At 46.8% G+C, this 19,443-nt stretch overlaps 1 protein-coding gene across 1 annotated transcript; it reads left to right on the top strand.

Moving 5' to 3' along the window:
* Positions 1-923: 923 nt before the first annotated feature.
* LOC116827670 (C-type lectin domain family 2 member L-like) lies at positions 924-14,300 on the top strand. The gene is made up of 5 exons (XM_032785415.2): positions 924-1,397; positions 4,943-5,026; positions 6,187-6,374; positions 8,121-8,221; positions 12,209-14,300. The coding sequence occupies exons 1-5, from the start codon at positions 1,328-1,330 to the stop codon at positions 12,312-12,314; spliced, it is 549 nt and encodes a 182-aa protein (XP_032641306.1). The 5' UTR covers positions 924-1,327; the 3' UTR covers positions 12,315-14,300.
* Positions 14,301-19,443: the final 5,143 nt, after the last annotated feature.

Raw genomic sequence — 19,443 nt, 5'->3', positions numbered from 1 at the left:
CTGCATTTCTCTGATATAAATGCTTCTCTTCCACAAAAGCCGATTGGATAAATCCTCAAACTCCTCTTCTGTTGTGTACAGTATCTGATATTGTTCACAGTGGAAATAGTGGGTACTGTACTTGTATGAAAATTTTTCACATGTATATTACAGTAATTTGGCATTACGGGCACTAATGAAAACAGAAAGGTCTCTCTTTGGGGTTGTACAGCATAAAACAACCCAAAAGTTCACTGCAAAGCAATGGGAAGGGCAGCAAGAATCCCTTCCCGTAGCCTAATTCTTATCCCTGCTTCTGTTCCACTGTCTCCCTTGGCTAGAACCCTGAGTACACCGCACAGTACTTGGTCCCAACTTACGTTGCTCTTTAGGTTCTGAGCAGGTGAGGCCCTTCCCTTTCAGAGCTATCTTGCTTTAGAAAAATGAAAGTGGCTGGTCCCTGCCCCACAGGAACTTACAATGCAAATTAGACAAACAGAAAAAATTGGGTAGGGGGAGAGGATGTTTGAAATCACTAGAGGTGATGGGGTTGATTTAAGTACTTTGGGGGTGCAGTGTCATTTGCTTGGGGGGAGAGGGTCCTTGGTCTTGTTCTGTCTCAGACTAAGGTCAATTTACACAGCAGGAGCAGATGGCCCTGCACTGGAGGAGTGCAGGGCAGGGGACCTGTAATGCACAGCATATTCTAACTTCTCTGCAGCTCTTTGTTCCTCGGCCCTCAATTACATTTGTGACTCTCCACAATATAGTAACGTCACGATTTTAATTAACATGCTTTTCCTCTCTCTTTCACACCTAAGAACTGACCATCTCATTGGGGGACCTCCGCCATGCGTCCATTCCATTGCTGCAGGGAGATGGACCATCGACCCATGACGGTGTTTATATCCAACTTCAGTTCCCTTTTCAGGTGAGACAACACTGAACGTTTACATAAGTGTCTTGGCTTCAGAGTGCTTCATATATACTCACTGACCAAGCTTCCCAGCTCTTCGAGAGGCAGATCCCCATTCCCTCACACACCGGTTGAGAAACTACCGGTACCGGAGGTGAAGGGCCCGTGTCAGAATTTACAGGACCCCAGGGTTTTACAGCTACGATCCCTCCTTTGTGTGCAGAGTTGTGAGAGTAGCTAGGAAGCCCCTTCCCTCAAAGCGCTTGCAGTTGGGATGCGGAACACAGCCCTGCTCCATGTTCCAGGCTGAGCTATTGTCACTGTATTTGAATGATCAGTACTCCAGCTTCCCTTTTCCACTCGTACCCGCCCCCTGGCCTCTGCCCTGAGGACGCCAAGCAGAAGGAGGCAGGAAAGCGGAAACTAGGCTAAATGAGCCGAAGCAGGGGAGACGCAGTAATAGGAGGGGGGTCGCCCCCCGCTTCCTCTGGGTGCCTCCCAGGTAAATATACCTACGGGAGCCAACCGCCGGGGTCTGCGGCAGCCACTTGGGCCCCCTCTGCTTCTCCGGCCGCAGTGGGGCGGCGCTGGAGGAGGGGACAGTGCTGGAGACAGAGCAATGTCAAATGGCGCGGGGAGGGACCGGGCAAAGGATGGGCTCATCCCCTTGCTGGGAGCAGCTTCAGCGCGTCCAGCACCAGCGGGATGAAGCCAGGACGAGCGGACCTGTGTGAGTGGGGAGGCGGCTCCTTTGGGGAAGGGCTCAGGCGGATCCCGCACAACCCGCTGTAGTGGCAGGCGAAGAGCCCTGGAGTTAATGAAAGGGCCAGTGACCGGGCTGCCCCGGCCCCAGCCCAGCCCAGACAGGGAAAATAATCCTGAGCCGGGTTGGAGCAGCACCCAGGGCTTCCCCGAGAGGATCCTAGCGGGCTGGGGAGCGCCTAGCCCCTGAGACGGGGGTTTCCAGTGCAATGGCTGGTGCCCTGGGTCTGGACTCATGTACATCAGGACATCTGACAGACGCTTCCCCGTATATTTCCCTGAGGGAGCCAGGCCTCCCTTAAGGGCAGAGGGCCAGAGTCTGTCTGGCCCTACCCTGTTTTTGGGCAATCCCTTGACTGCGATGCAAGGGAAGTCGTGCCTTCTCCCACCAGGGGGCAGCAGATAAAACCGGCCTTGCTTGCACTACAGAATTATGATGACTTAAGTTTTAAGTGGACATACAGCCACCACATCCACACTCCTTCTTTGCTTCTTCTGTCTGTCTGTGGTGGTGTCCTCAGCAGGAGTGTGTCCACTCACTGAAGTGGGGCATTGTGAGGCAATCATACCTGAAGTCCCCGACGCTGGGGCTGACAGCCTGAGCTCTGGGCCTGGCATGGGGCTCACACAGCTGGAGTTTGCGGCTAGTAGGTTCCCTGCAACACAGGAGCCAGCCTGCCAGACCCAACCAGAGACAGGATTCTGGGGCCTGACAGGTTCTCCACATTGCAGCAGCAGCCCTGGGAGCCCCATCTGCAGGCAGGATTCTTGATGCTAATTGGAGCTCCAGGGCAAGGGGCCTACAGCAGTGAAATTGACATTGTTGTCAGTTTCACAACTGCTGTTATTTCACATTTCCTCTCTGGCTCAGGCTGTCAGCCCCAGGGGACAGAGGGCTCCAGCTGTGAGCCTAGCATGGGGCTGACAGCCAGCAGATGATGCAAGTAACACAGTGTCTGCACAGACACTCCATTGCCCTAACTACATCAACCTAAGCACTATGCCTGTTGTGGAGGTGGAATTATTAAAGTGATGTAGTGGACTTACATTGGTGGCAGCTACATTTTGGTGTAGATGCTTACAGGGTTAGGTCTTTGACTTAACTCTGTAATGTAGACCAGACCACTGTCCCCCTCTGCACACGTTGGACCGTGTGGCCAGTTGCATCGGTCTGTGTAAAAATGGTCTGTGTAACTGTTGCCCAAAGATGCTGCATGTGCTGTGCTGGGTCTGGTGGGATGCTCCACGTCTCCCCACTGTATGAGGCTTCCCATCAGAAATCCCAATTGGCCATTTCAGGGGCAGTGTGAGGGATGGATGGTAAGTGCTGCCTGGCTTAGACTGCAGGAATGGAACTTCCACACTGTCGTGACAGAAGAAGCCAGTTACACATGAAATGGCCCTATTCCCACTGTGCTCTGATCTAATGCACAGAGTGGTGCCTTACTTAAGGTAACCAGGAAAGCCTAGTGGAGAGACCCCCATGTAGTTCCTCATGTGACTCCTGCTGGAGTTGCTCTGCCTCCCTCCTACAATGGGCAATACTATACACCTCACAGTCTGTATCTGGTTCCCACAGAATCTCAGCCCAGCTCTGTTTAGATCAGCTTTGTAAAGACGCCCAGCTGCATTAAGTTTGGGTAGCTCCAGTGACTGGAATGGAACTACACTGATTTACACTAGCGGATCTGGTCTTTTATCTTCTCCAACTGTAAGCTTAAGGCATTACATACACTTGCCTTGTTTACTCCTGGGGAAATTCTGTGCCAAAAAATTAAAAATTCTGCACATAATATTTTAAAATTCGGTAAATTGTGTTTGGCAAAATAACACTATATAATCATGCCACTTCCAACTATTTTGGTAATTTATTTAAAAAATACCTGTCAGCAAGGTTGTTTGTAACAATATAGACATACACAAACTTTCCCCCAGGAGTAGAAAGTTAAAGAAACTCCTATGACAACCAAGTTCCTGTTTCTCTGCCCCCTGTCCCCCAGAGCCCAGCCTGGTGGCCAGACACTCACACTTCCACCCAGCCATGCCCCGTGAGTCCAGAAATTCATACCCTCTATGCCCCAGAGGCCAGCTGCGAGGCCCCCCATCCCCAACCCAGACACTAACTCCCCCTACCCCCCCAGCGCCCAGAGATCCAGAAGGAGAAACAGCCTGATGCTTAGTCCTGGGGTTGCAAGGAGTTTCCTGCACGCCCATGCCGCCTGGCTTTGGGGTGTGCTTGGAACCTTCCAGTTCCCTCCCCCAGCCTTGTCTTCTATTTGCGAACTGAACTCTGCCAGATTCAGTGGCCCCTAGTGGTGGCCAACATCTCTGCCGCCCATTTCTGTTGGGGGAAAAAAAGGAAATTCTGTGTGCGCAACATTAATTTCTGCAAAATTCTGCATTGTGCAGTGGCGCAGAATTCCCCCAGGAGTACTTGTTGTATAAATGCAAAGTAATTATGCCTCTTTGTGCTCTGGGCACAGAGGAACAGCAGAGAACTTTCCAGCCAGAGCAGCAAAGTGTAAAATAGCGCAGAAACTGCATGAAGCAGCAGGGAAAAGAGCAAGAAATACCCCCATCTAACACTCATTCTCAACCTTTGTTTGTTTTGCACTCTCCCTGGGGGAGCAGTTTCCTGGAAGTACTTGATCCCCTGTCCACTAGCCCCTTGGGATTTGAAACAGCAAACTACAACAGACAGATAGTTGGGTCCCTCCTGGTAGCAAGCAGAACGCACCGTCTTGAAGTTGGTGGCAAGGAGTAGGGGAAAGACAGGGAGTCTTTGTGGGAGGAGACTGGAGGTTCCAGGAGCAGAAATTCTGGGCTCAGAGGGCAATAAACAATGACAGTTCTTAGTTCCCTTACACACACTTTCACTGTCTTATCCATTAGCTCTGTTCCTTAATCTTTCTATTCCTCTCTCTTCTCTCCCAGCTCAGTCCCCTCACCCCATGTCCCATCGCTCCCTATTTCACTATTATTATAAGTGCTGAGTACTGGAATTGCACACAGTTGTTTGTAGTGGATGTTTAGTCTTTTCTTCTCCTAGTTTCAGTAGCATTTTGTTGTTTTTTCACTGTGGTTGTTGAATGCAGAAATTTCTTCATCTGGGCTTTGCTAGGCTAATTGTCAATTTTTCCAGATCTCCAACTCTGCTCCTATCCTTCTTTTCATGTGCCTTGGGACTAGTTTAAAGACCACAACCAGTCATTGCATCCTAAACCCCATTCTAGTATGCGGATTTCTTTTAGTGTTCTCAACTTATAATTACGTGATTGTTTTCAGGGCTCTGCTCAAATATCTGGTTCTGGAGGTGCACTACAGGGATTCTTGCTGTTGTTGTGGTTTTGATCTTGTGTATTCACCTTGGTAAGTATTTAAGTAATTTTAAAATAAAGTATTATTTATCTCTACAGTCAAGAGAACTCCAGATTTTCATATAGAAATCAAAACCAAATTTAGCTCGTTCATAACTCCGATTATCTGAGAGTAGAATAGGTGTCCGTTGAGAGAGATACTTCATTTTGAGACTCAGTTTCAAGACTGGAGAGGTGAAACCAGGGGTGAAAGTAACTTAAAGGACTTACTGGTACTCCGGAGTCCTGAGCAGGGGCCGTGGCCTCAACCAGAAGTGGTAGGGTCTTTAAATTCCCCGGGCTCTTTAAATAAAGATTTAAAGGCCCCAGGGCTCAGGGTCAATTTAAAGGGCCCAGGGCTCCCACCGCTACCACAGCAGAGCCCCGGACCCTTTAAATCACTGCCAGAGACCTGTCACCACTACCCTAGGGCTCTGGCATCAGGGCTCAGGAGGCGATTTAAAGGGCCTGGGGCTCCAGCTGCTGCGGGGAGCCCTAGGCCCTTTAAATCACCAGCCAGTCTGGTCCGGCATGGCGTACTGGGTGATACCGGCTTACTTTCACCTCTGGGTGAAACCCATAGCAGTAGAAATGGTAAGGGCCATATGTAGTTGTGGTTTACATGTGACATGTGAATGTGCGAGCTTGTCTATTTCCAGATTCAAGAAAGCACTCCTTCAGTTCACAGGCAGAAGATTTCCTTGGCCCTGACTCTTTAACTTCTGGCCCTGACTCTTTAAAAAAATGAAAGCTAAATTAATGCAGAAACTGATGAGACTGCCAAAAAATGCTGCTCTGGCATAACAGCCAAGGCTGGCTCAGTCGAACACTGAAGTTATCAGAGGTTGAGGAGATTATTTTTTAATATGGTAATTTGGTCTATTGCTTTCCCAAGCTGATTTGTGGGAATAATTAGACTGTAATCTCTTTAGACCAGGTCTATTTTATGAACTTGTTCAGCATCTAGCACCCTCTAGGAAACATGTAAATGAGACAAGCTCATTAAATTTAAATCTCAGCCCAATGTTATATTTGATTTACTGTAATATTTTCAAATGTTCTGAGATCTTGTCTGCAGAGAGCATAAATTCAGGGCTGGGTTAGGTAGCTCCAGGAAGCCTGCTCTGGGAAATCTGACTGGCAGAAATGTGATGGTCTGTTTTTGTTTTTTAGCAGTAAATAGCTCATCAGGGAAAGGTTCTTATGGCTCTCCTCCTTGGGAAGCCTGCCCTGCCAACTGGCTGTACCACCAAAGGAAATGTTACTACTTCTCTGAGACAGAAAAGGACTGGGACTCCAGTCGGAGCTTTTGTTCCTCACACAACAGCTCCCTAACTGTAATTGAAAACCAGCAGGAACTGGTAAGGGAATGAAATATGATAGTTTCACCCGCTCCCATCTCCTGGGATCTATGTGATTCCCCACTCTCTCATTCTGCTCTCTCATCTGAATTGCTGTAAATCCAGTGCAAGGAGTGTGACAAGGCACAGTGCACAGAAATACATGAACATAAGAACAGCCATGTTCTGGGTCAGACCAAAGATCCATCTAGCCCAGTATCCTGTCTTCCGACAGTGGCAAGTGCCAGGTGCCCCAGAGGGAATGAACAGAACTCCTCTGGAGCTGCCATCTTCAACCTTGGTAGTTAATGTTTTAGAAGTTGCCCATAGAATGCCTCATTTTATCTTTGGATTGACCAGATTCATAAATTCTGATGTCTGAGGCGACTGTCTGTGAAAACCATGTCCCATCTTTCTTATCTGTAACCAGACATAAATGCTCTCTGAGTTACCAGGACCCACCGAGGACAACTAGCCTGGATACTTGTGTTAGCCCCAGGTTGGGAGTGAGGTAACAATTCCCTTCCACTGAGATTTGTCATTTCTCTTGAATTTTAAATTTCAGTGCTGGGATGTTAGAAGTGATCCCACTCCAGCCCAGCTCTGAGATATAGGAAGAGATTCTCTCCTTCCCCTGGTCTGTCCCTTAAATGGAGCTGCAGCAATGCACAGGGCCCAAAAAAGCCCCATAGCCAGCCAGAAGAGAATTGCCTCAGCTGAAGAGAGCGCTGCAGAGCCCCCATCGCTAACCTCAGCATAGTGGTCATACTGGGGGCAGAAAGGGAGTCTGCAGAGAACAAGCTGCTCTGTGAGTTCTGGGTAGCTCCATGTTGCAAAGCTGCACATAACCAACCCAGAAAGGTCTGTTCTGATTAGAGTAGGCTTTTCGGCTGCACTTAGTTATGCTAGGGGCCACACTGGCCCTAGCCACCACAGAAATTTGCTTCCTTTTGTCTCCACTCTGTCCAGACTGCATCAGGGTCTGCGGTGGCTCCTAGATGGGCAGTACATACTCCCACCCTACACCTTCACTGCATGAAACTTTGCACTGTATTGAAGCTCCTTATCTTCACTTTCAAGACCCTCTATAATTTGGGGGCTGACTGTATCTCTGCTCTCATTTTTTCCTACTTCCCACCTTGCTCTGTATGCTCCTTCCAGTCTTGTTGCCTCACTGCTCCCTTCATCTTCTTCCATGCTTGGTTTGGCATGGTTTTCTTGCTTCCAACGCTTGGAACAATTCCTCTCTCTTCATTCACTTCCCTCTATAAAACCTACTTCACCCAGGAATCCTTCTTCTGATCTCTACACCAATGATTTCTCCAACCTGCTTTGCTTAAACTGTTGTCCACTGTTCTGTTGATGTCACACTGTAGGCTGTTCAGCACAGAGACATCACTTATTCTCTATTTTGTACAGTCCTGTGCTCATGAGTCTATGTGTATACTTAATAATTGTCTATGTTCATCCAGGTCCTATAGTAGACTCTATATATCACTACAGTGTCAGAGCGCCTCCATGGTTCAATATAAATGTTTAATATTAATCCATGACAGCCTTTTGAGCAAAGACTTCCAATCAGGCTGAATTTTAGGGTGCTTTTCTTTATGTGGACATCACAGGATCCAGACTTATGATTTTGATGTCAGCTCTCAAGAGGTGAAAGGCTAGTACATTAAACCATAATCATCTGGGAGAAGGGAAAGATCATCCTTTCATTTTCTAGTCTGGGACAAAGATTGCTCCTTGTGGTTTTTTTTCCTATAGAACTTTATAATGAAAATAACAAAGCAAGATCCGTGGATTGGACTTCACAAGACAGGAGAAGAATTCCATTGGGTAAACGGGACTCCATTAGATAGAAATCTGTAAGTTGATATTGACTTTCATTGTCCTGGATACATGATAACAGAAAGGTTAATGAAGGGTTCCTGGAATAAGCGGAATTTTTGGAATGATTTAAAGGGGACCAAGGAGAGAAGACCAAGGCAGCAGAAGCAGACAGGATATCTTAAGGTACATTTACATGGCACACCACTGGTGGCAGTGTGTAGGGTGTGTGGAGCTGCATGCTGACAGGGAAAAGCAGGCTGTGTTCACACTGTGGTGGTGTGCAGTCACAGGCAGCTGTGAAAAGCTCTGGTTGGGGTGTGACAGCGGAGAAAGGCTTTGGCAGTGGGGACTTGCAAGAGCCTTCCCAACTGCTCCCCCTCTATTAAAGCCTTTCACTTATGCCAGGGTCTTTCATTATGGCAGGGAATCCCCTTTACTGGAGCCTTTCCCAAGTGCCTTCTCCCCTCCCCCTTGAATTTCCCTACTGCTGGAGACTTTCCCTGTGGCAGGGAAAGTCGCTGGTAGTGCGACATTGCTAAAGATGGTAGTGGGACACTGCTAAAGATGGCAGTGTAGACAGGGAAGGAATTTCTTGGGCATGTAAAGAGCTGTGTAGGGTAAGAGTGCAGGTGTAGTCAATTGCCTAAGCAATGCTTCACCATTTGGGAAAAGGGGTAAAAAGTGACGTGGCAAAATTTCAGCTGATACAAGACTACTCAAGATAGTTAAGTCTAAAGCAGACTGCAAATAGTTACAAAGGGATCTCACAAAACTAGGTGAATAGGCAACAAAATGGCAGATGAAATTCAGTGTTGCTAAATGCGAAGTAATGCACATGGCAAAATATAGTCCCTACTATACGTATAAAATGATGGGGTCTAAATGAGCTGTTACCACTCAAGAAAGAGATCTTGGAGTCATTGTGGATAGTTTTCTGAAAACACCCACTCAGTGTGCAGCAGCAGAAAAAAGGCAAACAGAATGTTGGGAATCACTTAAAAAGGGATAGATAATAGGACACAAAAATATCATGTTGGGCAGCACTTACCTCAGCGGGTTCCTCTTTAGCAGTGTAGCATGGCTAAGGCAGGCTCCCTGCCTGCCCTGGCTCCTCATGGCTCTCGGAAGCAGCCAGCATTTCCCTGCAGCCCCTAGGCGCAGCTGTGATCAGGAAGGCTCTGCATGCTGCCACTGCCCCAAACACCGGCTCTGCAGCTTCCATTCGCTAGGAATTGCTGCCAATGGGAGTTGGAAGGGCGGCATCTGAGAGCGCAGATTATGTTAGAGCACCGCATAGAGCTGACTGGCCGTCCCTGCACCTGGGAGGCAGATGTGCCAGCTGCTTCTAGGAGCCACATGGAGCCAGGGCAGGCAGGGAGCCTGCCTTTGCCCTGCTGCACCGCTAACCAGGAGCTGCCTGAGGTAAGTGTTGCCCAGCTGGAGCCCAAACCCCCACCTGCACCCCAACCTCTGGCCCCAGGTTGGACCCCCCATCCCGTACACTAACTCCCTTCCAGAGCCCACACCCTAAACCCCTGCCCCAGCCCTGAGCCCACTCCTGTGCTCCAAAACCCTTGGCCCCAGCCCCAGCCCCAAAACCCTGAACCCCAAACGCCTCATCCCTTGCCCCACCCCAGAGCCTGCACCCCCTCCCACACCCCAACCTCCTGCCCAGTCCTGATCCTGATCCCACACTCCAACCCCCTTGCTCCCAGCGTGGAGATCCCACCTGTACCACCTTCATCCCGGCCCCACCCCAGAGCCTGCTCCCTGAGCTGGAGCCTTCATCCCCTCCCACATCCCAACCCACCGCCCCGTCCCAGTGAAAGCGAGTGAGGGTGGGGAAGAGTGAGTGTTGGAGGGAGGGGGAGGGAAAGAGTGGGAGGTGGGGCCTCAGAGAAAGGGCAGGCCTTGGGGGAGGGATGGAGCAGGGGCTGGACAAGGGTGTTCAGTTTTGTGCAATTAGAAAGTTGGCAAACCTAATCAACCACCTGAAGTTTAATTCTGGAGACTCTTAGTGTGACTGTGTGACTTGATTTCCATTTCTGTGTAACTGCAGGTGAAGAGAAGGGCGAGCTGTTAGGTAGTCAGGTCCTAAGTTCTCTCTGAGCTGCGCGGCAGCAGGGAGAGATGACTCTCCCGCAACCCCGGACCTGCCGTGGCAAGGAGAAGCTCCCCTGCCTGGGCTCCAAGCCAGCTGCAGACCTGCCGCAGCCCCAACCCATCCCCGGATCTGCTGCAGCCGGGAGGGCAGGTGCCTCTCCCCTGGCCCTGACCTGTCATAGCTGGGGGAGAGGCGCCTACCCCCAACGCAGCTCCGGCCCAGACCTGCTGTGGCCAGGGGACAGGTGCTCCTCCTCTGACCCCAACCCTGACCCAGATCGGACCTGCTGTGGTGAGGAGAGACTCCTCTCCCACCACAGCCCAGGTGCTGCTGTGGAGAGAGAGAGCTGGGAGGAGTCCTCTCTCCCCGCCACAGCCCCAGAGCAGGCGGCATCCCAAATCCTGCATCCCCAGCCCCACTGCAGAGCCAGCACCCCGAGCCGGAGCCCTCACTCCCAACCTTCTGCCCCAGCCCTGATCCCCACTCCCACACACTGTACCCTCTTGGCCCCACCCCCGCCACATGAAATTTATTATGTGCTCCAATATGGATGATGTCACACATCACCTCCATATTTGTGCACGTAACAAAATTAATTCTGCACGTGTGAGAAAAATGAGAGGGAACACTGGCTAGGATTCAAGCCATAAAGGGCTTTAGTCATAGAGTCAACAGCTAAAATATTACCCAGAAGCAAATAGTGAGCTAGTCCGGTTAACAAAGGATTGGTGTACTATGGTGTACTGATTTCCATTTCTGCAGCTGTCTTAGCTAACATAAAGCATTCATGGGTAGCCACACATACAGCTCAATGCATTTATCCAATCTGGAGGTCACAGGTGTCTGGAGAACTGTGAAAAGGGCCATATCTGAGAAAAATGGGGCACAGCCTAGCCAGCTACAGATGGAAACAGTACTTTGAGATTCTTTAGGTGTGTCAGATTCCCCATAACAAATGGGGATCTATAATCATCCCCAGGCAGTAATCCTCTTTGACAAATTGTGACAAATTCCTTCAGTAATGGTGTGGAACCCATCCCCCCAATACCCTGAAGCATCCCAATGCATCTTTCTAGTATTGTCTCCATTTTACGTGACTATTAGCCACTTTGCTCACTCTAGTCCCAAGCTCAGCCAGACATTGGAAAAACCAAAGGAATGTGCACCATTTGGGCCACATGAGGAAAGACTTTGTGTATTATCTGCATATTGATGACATCCCATCCCATGCCACCCCCTGTCTCTCTGAGAACCCATACAGCTGTGCTGAAAGGAAAAGGAATTCCCCTTAAATGACCCATCTGGGCAGATGAGCAAGCACTCAGACACACCTCCTTGGGGCTGTCAGACAGGAATGGAGGAATACCCATATATAAATAGCCCAATGTGCTATTGTAAACCCAAGCTATTCATGTCATAGATCAAAAATGAAAGATGTTGTTGTACAGGTTAAGGAAAACTTGTGTGGGAGACCTGAACTAGAGAGTTTTTGTGTTCTCAGGATCTGCTTCTGCAGTCACTTGCACTGGTGTAACTCTGCTGAAGTCAGTGGAATTGCACCGGTGTAAAGCTAGCATGAGTGAGGAGGAGATTCAGCCCCACAGCTTTTTAAGAAGTGTAACAGTAACTGTGAATTTCCAGATATTTAGTTTGTTACAGAATTCTTGTAAAATGGTATTTGCTGAAATTACTAGTAACTCCATGTTAACTAAGCTTTCTGTCTGGAAATTAAATACATAAACATTTTTATATTAAGTAAATGCCCATCTTCCTCTTTGCAATAAATGTCATGTAGGGAATTAGGGTGAAACACTGAGGTCTCTCAAGAGATTGTTTTACCACCAGAGGGTTCCCTTGTTCAGTGGAATTATTTGATGGTAAATATCAAGGTAACAGTTTCTTTCATTCTGTCTTCCAGGTTGGCAGTAAAGGGTTCCGGAGAATGTGCCTATATTGAATCAGATGTGGTCTCCAGTTCTGGATGCTCATTAACCAGGGGTTGGGTCTGTAAAAAAACCTCTTAGCTCTGTATACTCATGCTTCACTCAGCCAATTAATGTAAGACCCAGGGTTCAATTGTCACAGTTCAGGGCAACTGCACATGTGCTTCCCCTCAGTGATCCAGCAAGGGTACCTAGTCTCAGGCTTGCTGCATCTCTCTCCCTTCTGACTGGGGTATTTCCAAGGCTGCACAGTTCCCTGCCTTTACTGTGTTGTTCCTAGCACAGACACAGTTAGCTGGTGTAATTGCTTCAGTTACAAGATACCACACAGCACTTCCTATGACAGCCCACTTTATTCTTATGGTAAAAATCATTACAGAGAAAGCATTAAAACAATAAAAGACACTACACACATGCTACTAAGCTTCCCACAGTTCACCCTAACATGGATTCTAACAGGAGCAGTTCTTCCATCCCCCCCTGACCCAACGGATTCCTTGTGGTTACAAGTTCATCACAGTTTCAGCTCAGAACAAGCTCACTAGGGCCAGGCCTTCCAACCCTACCAGAGGTCCTGTCTGTTTTCTGGATCAGGAAGAAGGCCCTGAAGCTGGTTGAAAATCAGGCTATTTATCCAAAAATCTTTTTTGTCTGTTGGTCCCTGGAGAGTCTAGTTTGAACTAGTGAAGGTGCACTTCTCCAGGTGGTGGTGTCTCTCTGGAGAGATTGCAACCTGAGTGAATGTGCCTAATTACCCTCTGCTGTTCTCTTATTTATCCTTCCCATGGAAACACATACAATTCCACAGTAATACAGACACAGTTACATTTTAATACAGTGGACCCCAAAGGTATTCACCTATTTCAATAAGGTGTAGCTTAGCTCAATAAAGTTCCTTCAGGATATTGCAGGAACTTGTCAGTCTGTTACATCAACAACATCTTGAAAGCTATAAATGCAATGTAGCCTCAATACATTTGCATACATTTCAAAGCACTAACAACTGTAGATTAGCAAAATCTCTTCCCAAAAACACTAACCCACAACCCCCCCACCTGGGTTCAGAAAGGAAGGAGAAAGATCTATTAGCCATGAACTGAGAACTCAACCACTGATTTGCTGTGAATGCTGCTTGTCAGTCTCATCTCATTGATTCCTTGTGCTCTCCCCTTCCCTCCAGTCTCTTTGGTGTATCCACCTGTTGTTTCTCATCCAATAGTGAGGGTATGTTATGTGTAGATCAAGGCTCAGTATATGAATCTACTAATTACTCTGTTGAGATGGTTCTAAGACTAGTGAGGGATAAACGAGAGTAAGGTGGCTGTCAGACATTGATCACTGTGAGTGAGTTTATATGGCCAGCCAATTGAGTCTAGTTGCTGGTGATGTTTGATGCTTAGGGTAAGAAACCATTCCAAATCAAGTGTCTGCGGTTGGGAAGGATCAGGAGTTACCATAAGTCTAAGAAGACTGAAAGCCCTCAGCTTTCATTTTAAAAAAATAACTTTCCTCTGATGAGCAATGGCAATAAAACCAACACAGAACCCCACTGACAGTTTATATGCAGCCATCAGTGAGTGCCAGCTGGTTAGCGAGAAGAGGATCTCTTCATATTCTCATGTGTGTAAAATTAGGCCTTGTTTTATAAATTTATAGTATTTACACTGTGAATTTCCCCCACTAAGGCTTTGCTGTTACTATTCTCTTTGCCTTGTATATATTTTTTCAATGTATTTTTCTTTGTTTATTTTATTTTCTTTGTTTATAGTGTATTTGCTATTTGGTTTTGTCCATCATATGTATAATGTTCGCTGTATGTCTTTGCAACAACAGAACAATATAAATGTCCTGGAGTTTATGATTTCAATACCTTTAACGACAAATTTTTTTTTAAAAATTTAAATATAAGAAGCTAATAATTTGTAGATATAATAATAATAAGTACAAGCAGATTTTTTTTATCCTTTGGACACACATACCCCTCTGAAGGGAAAAGTAGTGCAGCTGTGTTGAAAGTTTTTCTGAGGAATTCCCCTATGGCAAATAAATATTCCATGTATATGTGAACATGTGTTTTGTGTGATTAATTAAAATTCTCATAACTTTCAGATTATTGGATGATACTATTCTATCATTATTTATATGTCTAACTTAGTTGTTCCCCTCCATGTGTTGCCATGAAAATTCAGAAACACATCTAACTCTTAAAGTATTAAAGTGTCTTACAAAACATATATTTATGGTAACATAATTATGGGGCATAGTAGAATTTACTTCTGCTTATTCATGTGGCAGAGTTTTCAAAATATTGGCATTTTACCACCATACTTTTAGAAACGTAGTAAAGTATGTACAAGTCAAAAAGGTTATTCATCCACTGTGTTTCATGTCTTAAAGTCTCATGATAAGCAGATTGAACTGAATAGTTCTTAACAATAGGACAATGTACATTTTTTATGCCTTCTCATAATTTAATTAAGCCTTCCAAAAAATTCAGCTCTGGGCAGAGACCAAGGATGGAAAATTTCAGCTGTTAAAGGGGAATGTTTAGAAAAGTTCTAAGAACAGATAGATTATAATGGAAACTATTTTGTGGCCTTGACTCTGGCAGGCACAGCCACTGTTTGCTCCCATATCTAAATGCTGTGGCATTAGGTAACTTGGGGCCAGATAATGAGCAGTTACACAAGTAGTTCCATTGCAGTCTTTCATATCTTAGGATGAATGAAGTAATTTAATATTAACTGGAGCATGGACTGGAATTCAAGTCAACACCTCTCAGCTGAATGCCCTAACCATCAGGCTATAGAGTTGTTCTCACTCTCTCTGGTCCTGTGAATATTTAATTATTTGATACAAAGTGGAATAGCTTTAACAAGAGAGACTGAACAAGTCACACTCTAGAATACACTATAATAGCCCAGTGGCTAGGGCACTTGCTTGTGACATCCCTAGAATGGAAATCCCAGAGTAAACTCCTTACATTAGAACTTTGTGTAGACTAGAGTGCTTGGTCCCGTATTTTGGTCCTATAATTAGCAATCAGGTAACTTGATTAACAAATAGTATATTTACACATGTCTATATAAGATGGTTTGGTCCTAGGATTCAAACAAGATTGAACCAGGCCAGCAGGAACAAAGGTTTGTGGAGCAAATTGACTGACAAATAATTAACTTGAGCTACCACTGGGCCAATAACTCTAGTCTAGACAAGCCATAGGGCAGAGGTCCCCAATGCAGTGCTCGTGGGCACCAGGGCATCTTAATGCACCCGTGTCCTGGCCTCCAGGAGAGCACCTGCCGAAATGCCGCATCGGCATTTTGGCGGGGACGCCTCTCAATGACAATGCTTGGAATCTAAACTGGATCTAAATCTGCTGCCAGCTGCCATGCTAGCTCTGTACTTTAGAAATGAGCCAGCATAAGGCTATAGATTTGGACCTGTTTCTGCATTTAAGCTAATGTATTTATACAAAAGAAAAATCCACCAACATTAGTCTGTATTCTCCCAATTGGGGCTGGGGGAAGAAATAATGGCTGGACAAACTTCCCTCCATGGGGTTCTACCACTAAGATATGTGCCAAGCTCAGATCTATAACAACTTTTTTAAGGAAGTAGGACAGATTAATCATCAATTGTTTCTTGAAATGAGTTTGAACCACACATGCCCCAACTAAATTTAATTACAGCATTGTTCCCTACTTCCTGGGTCCTCAAAATTGACATCCATTTTTCCTGCATTACTTTCTTTACATTCCTTGGTCATCCATGGATTGTCTACGTGCTCAGAATTTATGTCCCCTGCAGAAAATGACTTTCTGATGGGGAAGCAAAGGGAAGCCACAACAGAGGTCATGTGACTCTACCCGGCAGTATATTTTGGTTGCGCAGGGTATCTGGCAGAGAGAGAAATTACTGTGAAGCAGGGGGTAGGACTGGGGAAGACCTGGCTGGTGGTTCCTACCCTGCATCAGACTAAACTGCTAGTCCTGGCTGGGCTGGGGAGGACGGGATTTCCTCTTACCCTGCACGGCATCCAGGATTGTGCCAGTTTTCTCCCCCGGCTGTAGGTAGCTCTGCAATCTGCCCCCCACTCCCATGCCCTGCCTGCAGCGCTTCCTGCACCCATAGCTCCTAAGCTACAGGGAGAGGGATCCATGTGCAGGGAGCTGCTCCCCCATCTGCCCAACCCCCGTGCATCCAGACCCCCTCATACCCAGACCCTCCCACCGAGCCTCACCACGCCCACACACCCCAGAACACTGCTTGATGAGCTTCACTCCAGGAGTCGCGTGCACCCTACCAAGCCCCTGCCAGCTTTTCAAAACAACACTCGAGTTTTGCTCTGTGTATGTGAAACGTGTAAAGTTTGTTGTGCTATATATATGATTTTTACTACTATGAGTTAGAGATGGGTGTTGGGTTTTAACAGTGTTGCAGGGGCAACAGCTAGGGGTTCGTTGCCCGGTGTGCTTGACCCCAAATAACCACACCAGAGTGGAGAGGCTACAGACAGTTTATTTGATCTCAAATAAAGGTGCACGGAGATGCAACTCTCAAATCATGCACGAGACACTATTCGTTGCCTTGTCTCTTTTATACCCTACTTGTTTACACAGATGTTCATAGGTACCATTATTCATTATTTACAGTTCATTAACAACAGGATCTTTTAATTAACTATATCCTTTACTTAAACTATTAACCCTCCTTTTGATTAATAACACTAATAACATGCTATACCATAAACAAAAGAACAAAGGAAGATGATAAATGATTTTATGTACCCATTCTAATTGGAAAAATAACCTGTTGATCATCCCTAGTTCATTTGGGGGTAGTGGCAGGCCTGAGAACATAAACTTTTGACCTTACGCCATCTTGCCAATTACTTGGAGGCTTGCCCCTCTCCCCAACAACAGGATTAAAGAAGCAATCAGGTTTTGGATTCTCCAGCAAATTCACAATGCTTGTAACAGTCCCCTCCTCCCCTTCCCCCGCACTCTGCCACTCACACTCTTTTTCTTCTTTCTCCATTTCCTTATGTGAGCTCCCTCTAAGTTCACAAATACGTACTGCATTTGCGTGCTTCTATTCACTTCCATCAGACTTTGATATAGCAAGAGCAAACCAGAAACTTTTATCTGAACCTATACTTTAGTCATCCAGATAAAACAGGACTCCAGTCAGACTCAACCCTGCCATTGGTCTTTGGGTAGCAAAACCCAAACCAGCCTTCCTCAGCCTGTCTCTTTTAATAATTAATCCTAACAGCAGAAGAGGAGGGTGGGTAGAGTTACTGGTCCTGTATGGAACAGATGTAATGGGAAGAGGCAGCAAAATGTGTGATGGGAAATTTAGATTCTCTTTCCCAGCTTGCTTTAATGAATTTCAATGAGAGGAAATAGCTGGCTGGTTTATTTCTGCATTTCAAACAGGTTCCGAAGCCCACTGGAGAAAGGACCCACCCTGTGCAAGCACATGCTGAAATTTTCCGTTTGCTTCCTCCCTCAGCTCACACCTCAGCACTACTCTGTGAGCTGGAAGAGTGTTCTGGTTAATGGGACATGCAGAGAAGCACTCAATGCATATTACGGTGTTTTGGAAACTACCACATTACCCAGGACATTATGGCATAAAATTCATTGGTATTACAGATGGGATCAAGTGGTATAATTTCCATCTGGATTTTGAGCCTTCCTCCTCAAAGTCTGAGGAATGTTCAGAGCCAAGCTTTTGGTTCAGACATATATCAAGTAGAATCATTTGAAAAATACAGACACAGGGTGAGGGTGGGATTCAGCCACTCTCAAAGTTCACAGAGGGTTGGTTCAGACCGGTCTCTAATGTCATATTTAAATGGGGTAATGCTATTTTCTGACAATAGTAGGCAGAACCTGAGATACTGCCCAGTAGAAATCAAAGTCTCCATTTTGTAAGAACAAGCATGTGTCAGTAAAATGCTGTCCATCTACTCACTTTTCTCCTGTGGTTAGTGACCTCACTGCGGATCTCAGTGCTATTGATCACTCCAGCTTTCTTCCAGACTTCTCTAGCTCTCTGGCCTCCTGGTGAGAATCATACCTTTTTTGGCTGCTATTTATTCAGTGCAGTTTGACAGAGAATTTGCATGTTCCCCTTGCCTCTCCCTTTATGTGGCTCTGTCATTAGCATATTCCTGCTTCTAACTTCTCACTCTGGTGTCTTGGACTGATAGCCTCAGCTTGGGCTCTCCACATCTCCCTCAGCTCACTAATCCCTCCATCTGACGGCTGTCTGTCTGCCTGGACTCCCTCATCTCCTGGCTACACTGTAACTTCCTGCTACTCAGCATGTCACAGAATGAACTCCATACACAGGACACCAGCCTGCAACCCAGGAGATTTGGATTATGTTCTTGCCTCTGCCACTGACCTATTGTGTGGCCTCCAGGCAAGTCACCTATCACCCTGTGCCTCAGTTTCCCCATTTGTAACATAGAGATAATGATACTCACCCATCTTTTTAAAGTGCTTTGAGATCTATGAATGAAAACGGATAGATAACTGCTAGGCATTATCACCAGCTTAGCTCTCCCCTAAAACTTTAAATTTACTCAACAGGTCTAGAGTCCTGATCTTAACCATTTTTTTCCCGCCCACTTGGGCATCCTCTGTCAAACTCCTATCCCCAAATCTAAGCACATGCACAAATGAGGGTATGGCTACATTAGAAATTTCAAAGCGCTGCCCCGGCAGCGCTGCCCTGGCAGCGCTTTGAAGTGTGAGTGTAGTCAGAACCGCAGCGCTGGGAGAGAGCTCTCCCAGCGTTGCTTGTAAACCACATCCCTTATGGGTGTAGCGTGCAGCGCTGGGAGCCGCGCTCACAGCGCTGCCGCCCTGATTACACTGAGCCTATGGCTACACTGGCAGTTTTGCAGCGCTGGTAGTTACAGCTGTGCTCGTACAGCTGTGTACGGCCAGCCCTGCAGTGTGTCCACACTGACAGCGACCAGCGCTGCAGTGTGTCCACACTTGCACCAGTTGCAGTGACATGTTGTGAGTGCTGCATTGTGGGGCAGCTATCCCACAGAGCACATCGTCCATTTTGTTGCTGTGGTTGTGGGAAGGGGACGAAGGGTGCGGGTCATTCCGTTTCCTGTTTCAACCACCCGTGAGTGGCATCGCCTACCTTTTCAGCAGTTTGGTGCCATTGTGAGTCTGTCTCG

This window comes from Chelonoidis abingdonii, chromosome 1 (assembly GCF_003597395.2).
Source record: "Chelonoidis abingdonii isolate Lonesome George chromosome 1, CheloAbing_2.0, whole genome shotgun sequence".
In the NCBI taxonomy this organism is placed as follows: domain Eukaryota; kingdom Metazoa; phylum Chordata; order Testudines; family Testudinidae; genus Chelonoidis; species Chelonoidis abingdonii.
The sequence above is the reverse complement of the archived record's forward strand: the minus strand, read 5'-3'. Positions and strand labels throughout refer to the sequence as shown.